General features: G+C 33.7%; 2 protein-coding genes and 1 long non-coding RNA gene across 4 annotated transcripts; 2 read left to right on the top strand and 1 right to left on the bottom strand.

Annotated features, from left to right (window-relative positions):
* The first annotated feature begins 347 nt into the window (after positions 1-347).
* On the top strand, positions 348-3,787 carry LOC109589543 (uncharacterized). 2 transcript variants are annotated; one of them, XM_020005604.1, is made up of 3 exons: positions 348-425; positions 620-896; positions 948-3,787. In XM_020005604.1, exons 2-3 carry the CDS (start codon positions 632-634, stop codon positions 3,593-3,595), a joined length of 2,913 nt encoding a protein of 970 aa, XP_019861163.1. In that variant the 5' UTR covers positions 348-425; positions 620-631; the 3' UTR covers positions 3,596-3,787. The 2 variants fall into 2 exon arrangements, with proteins under 2 accessions (XP_019861163.1, XP_019861164.1); XM_020005605.1 differs by lacking the exon at positions 348-425 and having other exon boundaries at positions 503-896.
* On the bottom strand, positions 3,749-5,172 carry LOC105315260 (protein SPA1-RELATED 2-like). Its single transcript, XM_011409836.2, has 2 exons — positions 5,096-5,172; positions 3,749-4,827 (listed from the first exon to the last, which is right to left on the bottom strand). Exon 2 carries the CDS (start codon positions 4,815-4,817, stop codon positions 3,909-3,911), a length of 909 nt encoding a protein of 302 aa, XP_011408138.1. The 5' UTR covers positions 4,818-4,827; positions 5,096-5,172; the 3' UTR covers positions 3,749-3,908.
* On the top strand, positions 5,098-5,535 carry LOC109589544 (uncharacterized). The gene is made up of 2 exons (XR_002188768.1): positions 5,098-5,364; positions 5,418-5,535. It is a non-coding gene; the product is annotated as an uncharacterized LOC109589544 (long non-coding RNA).
* Positions 5,536-6,101: the final 566 nt, after the last annotated feature.

Raw genomic sequence — 6,101 nt, 5'->3', positions numbered from 1 at the left:
ATCAAGGAACAGCTTTCCTGTAGATCCAACTGGAAATGTACCAGAAAAAGAGCCGCACAACAAATAAGACGCAAAACAGCAAAAAGATGCACAGCAGTAAAAGGGTGGGGCTGGTTGCTGCAGTAAAACAAGGCGTGGCTAATATTAGGGTTCTCACTGAAAAAATGAAGAGTCTTAAAGTCCCGGTTTTATTTGATAAACTTTTAGTCCACAACAGTATAGTTCCAAAAACAGAATAAGCTTGGATGTATCTTGCACTATAAATATAATAAATAATAATACAAATTAATTAATTAAACGAATAATTGGGATATACGGTATTCCTCGAGGGCCTTGTTTTGACAGTAACGGCAAGAGACTATAACGCAAGATTTTTCAATTCTGTCTTTGCAGAGAAGTAAACTACCATCTTAGCTAAATAATAGGTGGGTAAAAAGGCCAAACTAAGCATTTTTGTTGCATGTTTTGGATGAATATGGGACTGTAATTTGAAGCTCACTTGCAATTTTCAAAGTTCATTAACTGCAAAATGAAGCACTTAGTAATAGCCTTCTCCTACAAAAGTTTCAAATTCAAAATGATTTGTTTGTCATCTGGGTGAAAATTTTTTTTTTAATAGGCTTATTAAAAAATGTCGAAAGACAAAAGGGGAATACCATATAAATTTTTGATTGATATTTTTGAAAAATCTGCTGGGCAAAGTGATGTTATTCTCAAAGAAGTAAAAGATTCGTACCCAGAAGTTTACATTGGGAGACCTGATCGGTTTTACAATACTATTAAAAGGATTGTTTCTCCAACTGTTCCTTCTATTCTAAATGGAAAAATTGCAGTGAAAGGTGAAGCCTTAAAAGCATATAAAAAAAGAACATGGGTCCCAAAAATTCGGAACACAAGTATAAGCAAAAATTAAAATCAAATAAATAATTAATAATTAATATTTTTAGAACAAATGACCGGTTCTGTTCCTGATGAGTTCAGTTGTAGTGTTCCTGGATTTGTTTTAGGGACACAATTAAAAACTGATTTAGAAAATAAAGCAGTTTCATCCAATGAAGAAGGAATTTTTGATCATGATCATCATTTAAATGTTCCATCATTTATAGATCCTCACTATGCACCTCGGAATATCAAAAGGAGGGAAATGAGAAAAATGAGGAGAAATCATTCATTGAGAAGTGAAGTGAAGCAACTAAAGCAAAAAGTTTCTGATTACGAAAAAGTTATTTGTCAGCTACAGCAAGAGATTAAAACTGTTAAAAATTGTAAAGACAAATCACTGAAGCATTTGCAAAAGCAATGTGAACTAAGTTCTTTAGATTTTATGAAACTAGAAGCTGAATTTGAGAAGTATGTACGTGAAACACATGATGACATCAACACAACTCTACCTTCTCATACTTCTTCTGAGTCTCCAGCTACCTTTCAAACTAAGGATGGAAAAAGATATTCTCCGATTATACGAACACTTTATTATTCACTTCTAACATCACAAGTCCCACCTAATAAAATCGCAAATATCATTAAAGACGTCCCATCAGCTTTTTTTCCAGGTGTGGATATCACCACATTAAAGCTACCTGCTGAAAGTTGTGCAGGTTATATGCGCCGTGAAGAGCTTAAAACTGTCAGCTTGGCACATCAAGCAACAGTTCTTTGTGATGCTAAGGCGCTATATCTAAATAGTGATGGTACTACCAAGAATCAGCACAAGTTGAATGCCACAGCATTCAATGGTGTGGTGATATCAGTAAGCGAAATTCCAGATGGAAAAGCAGACACAGTTATTGACGATATAGATCAGCAATTCAAGAAACTAAGACGAATTGCCAATCAATTGGGGATATCAAACTCTAGCACACTTAACTGGTCTATGATTCGTTCCTCAACATCTGACTCTGCATCTACTCAAAAACGTATAAATGATTTACTAGAACAGCGTAAAGAAGAAGACTGTAAAGAGTTGCCAAATGCAAATCAGGAGAGCTTAGAGATAGTAAGAATTTTTTGTGCCATGCATTTAGGAGTTAATTTACGAAAAGCCTTTGTGGCAGGGCAAGTATCAGAATACCAAGAAAGTATTGATACTTTTGTATACGAGTTCTGTAAGTTATTTGGCTCACATGGCACTCCTGAGTATGCAGTTGGTTGTATTCAGTTTCAAGATTTTTTAAAATATAAAATCAGTGAATGTGATAACAATGAATTGTATTATCAAGCATGTCTTGATATTACTCTTTCTCGCCAAGTTGGCAGTCGGTATTTCGTCACTTCACATAATGCAACAAAGATTATTTTCTTAGTTGCGGCTGCTTCAGAATTTCTTACCTTTACTAATAAGTGTGATGATGGAAACAGGTTAGAAAAAGATGTATTTTCTAAGCTCTCGGACACCAATCTCTTAACCCTATTGAAGGCTGATGCGTTAATGTTTCACCATGTTTACTCTGATTTAGTACTTTTAGCAAAATCTAAAGAATTAAAGAAGTCTGCATATGATATGATGAAACATTATTTGGAACTCAAGATATTTCTAAATAAAGTTGAAGAAAGTCCAGAAATCATCATTAACCGCTGTTGTGAAGTTTTCTCGTCAGAGTCTCGTTTATACATGGATGATAGCAAATTTAATCACAGAATACATAGCCATATGAAACTTATTCAAGATCATCTATTTCAAAGCCTTCCAGAAGATAAAACTGCTTTATTTTCCATAATAACCAGTGGAGCATCATATATGCAGGCAAAGCTGTGTAGCTATGCTTGTGACTTTCTACCAAATGGTATATATTGGGAACCAGATGCTGAAACTACAGCTGTTTTAAAAGCATTGGAACCAAGTAATGACTTGTGTGAGTCTATATTAGGTCTCAATGACTATCTGTGCACTGCTTTACCCAATATGCTACAACTAACTAGAAGTAATTTAACTGAAATAAAGAAAAATCATACCATGAAATGGTTTCATGAGTTACCTAAAGAGCGACAAAAGGCAATTATTGATTTAGCTGTAAAGAATCGTGGTGAAGTAAGAGCTGATTACAAGGAACATCAAAATCAAGTTACTAAAAAAAGACAGAATAACTTGGTAGCACAAAAGAAAAAAGCAGATATGTTGAAACAAAAAGCAGCTACTGAAAAGGCAAAATTATCAAAACTTCATTTGGTTACTTCTATACCAGAATTTGAGAGTAGCTTAAATATTATTAAAGAGGAAGGACTCCCTCTAAAAAAGGAAGAAAAGAAGATATTGGATTTCTTAAAGGAACAAGTACAAATTCGTAAAAAGCTGCTACAACAAAAAACCAGTATCACTTTTACAAGGAATGGAAAGAAACGTCCTTTAGTTGTTTTAATTGATGAAGTTAGAGAGTTAATAGTACAGCTACCTGGTGAATATAACCCTCATTCTTTAGTCGGGAAACACATTCGACACAAATTCATAGTTGATGGAGATCAAGAAGAATGGTTTAATGGTGTCGTATTAAATTTTGATGGGGATACACATAGTATTCTATATGAGGACAGTAGTGAGATTTTCAACTTTAATCTAATGGAAGATCTCTCGATAGGAGATTTAAAAGTACTGAATTAACAAAATAAATGTACCAATTATGTATAATGCATGTATAATATATGTATAATGATCATTGTGATTTCCAGGCTTTGTGTTTTGTTCTTCCCATGCATGCACACTCTCCTCCTTAATTGTATTACATCATGTATAAAATTTTATCTAAAATTTTTTTAAAATATTTAATTAAGATGAACAAAAAATTTAGTAAAAGAAAGGTATAAGGATACAGTAAGGAAATCAGTATAGTATACAATATTAAACAAAAAGGACAAAATAAGAATTGTATACGTACAGCAAACCAGTATGTAAACAATATAATAATTATTTATACTCAAATGTTTAATTTCATAAACAACAAATGCCCTTGATTTCCTACTGCTATTAACTGTGCAGAATCTCCAATTGATACTAAGGTACACCCACAAACAAAGGATGATGATGAATGAAGGCTTTTTGAAACAATGCTTTTTGAATCATATTTATTGTAGACACGAACACGACTGTCCTCACCACCAAGGGCAATTAAGTCATTCAAAGTATGAATACCAACAAAACATGTCTGATGAGAATTGTCGTTGTATGAGCGTATACATACTGTTCGATGTAAATCCCAAAGTTTAGCTTTATTGTCTGTTCCAATTGTAAGTAATTCAAACTTTGAAACAAATATTGCATTACTGACAGTCTTTACATGGCCTTTTGCTTCAATATACGGAGTAGCAGTATTTCTAATGTCGTACACATAAAACTTGCCCTGAGTTGTTCCAAAAGTAACTAAATGAGGTGAGAAAGGACTGATATGAACACCACAGGTACTAACTACCATGTTAAGTGTAAGGTGGCTATGTGGATCAGTTGTTTTGTAAAAACGCACTGTGCCATCAGCAGAGCTAGATACAAATGAGTGACCATTATACCAAGAAAGACCAGTAACTCTTGATATATGTTCAAGGTAGCTCCGCACAAGAAGCTTTCTTTGCATATCAAATACATCAATCGGCCCATCATTATCAGACACTAGCATGAGAGACGGGACATCCATAGTATTAAAAGCAGTTAGAGTAGGGCATCCATGTTGGCTCTCAATGCTTTCAACTGGAGAGCGCTTTCTCATATTCTTCATCAATAAAGTCTGATTGCCGCAAGTTACACCCAGTAAATCTAAAGACTTACAATAGTCCATACCACGAGTCTCTTTTAATAAATTCCGCTCCCTTAATGTAGTTAATGTAGTAGGCATGAGTGATGACCTACATGAAGAGAGATACATGAATTATAATATTAAAAAGTTTTAAAACATTCTTTTCAAAATTTTAAAATGGCCGACATTAAGTAAAAAATTTCACCCAGATGACAAACAAATCATTTTGAATTTGAAACTTTTGTAGGAGAAGGCTATTACTAAGTGCTTCATTTTGCAGTTAATAAACTTTGAAAATTGCAAGTGAGCTTCAAATTACAGTCCCATATTCATCCAAAACATGCAACAAAAATGCTTAGTTTGGCCTTTTTACCCACCTATTATTTAGCTAAGATGGTAGTTTACTTCTCTGCAAAGACAGAATTGAAAAATCTTGCGTTGTAGTCTCTTGCCGTTACTGTCAAAACAAGGCCCTCGAGGAATACCGTATATCCCAATTATTCGTTTAATTAATTAATTTGTATTATTATTTATTATATTTATAGTGCAAGATACATCCAAGCTTATTCTGTTTTTGGAACTATACTGTTGTGGACTAAAAGTTTATCAAATAAAACCGGGACTTTAAGACTCTTCATTTTTTACAGTGAGAACCCTACTAATATACCGTATTAACTCTTATTATAAGAATCACAATAGGTGTACACCCAAACTCAGCATAAAGACCCACTCAGACACACAAGAGGTGAAGGATACTGTTATTAATGGATAAAGAGGAGCAGCAGCAGTCAGTAGGTAGTGTAGGATCTGTTGTTAGTACTAGTAGTATAATACCGTGGCAATAACTCGCGGACTCACTGATAAACTAGTGGAGAAGAGAAAAGGAGCTGCTCTTTAATTAGAAAGGTAATATAATACACACTACAATAGATTCAAGGAGTGTCCAATGATCATTAATATGAATTGATGAATTACACCATGTACTGTAGTACAGGGACTTTGGACTGGTTTTGGAGCAACTTTAAAAATTTGTAAAAAAATCCAATTTTGATCAGAATCAGGTCAAACTTTCTACACAACATAAGTACATGTATATGTATCAGGAAATGTAATAAAATGGAGAATTCTCTCCTTTTCATTTTTGGCGAAATTTGGCCCTTGACCCTGTACTATAGTACAGGGACTTTTGTTCGATTTTGGAGTAACTTTAAAAATTTGTAAAAAATCTAATTTTGATCAGAATCAGCTCAAACTTTCTACACAACATAAGTACATGTATATGTATCAGGAAATGTAATAAAATGGAGAATTCTCTCCTTTTCATTTTTGGCGAAATTTGGCCCGTGACCCTGTACTATAGTACAGGGACTTTACCCAATTGTG

The sequence above is a fragment of the Amphimedon queenslandica genome, unplaced genomic scaffold, assembly GCF_000090795.2.
Source record: "Amphimedon queenslandica unplaced genomic scaffold, v1.1 AMPQUscaffold_11203, whole genome shotgun sequence".
Classification (NCBI taxonomy): Eukaryota; Metazoa; Porifera; class Demospongiae; order Haplosclerida; family Niphatidae; genus Amphimedon; species Amphimedon queenslandica.
This window is presented reverse-complemented; position numbering and strand designations above follow the sequence as displayed.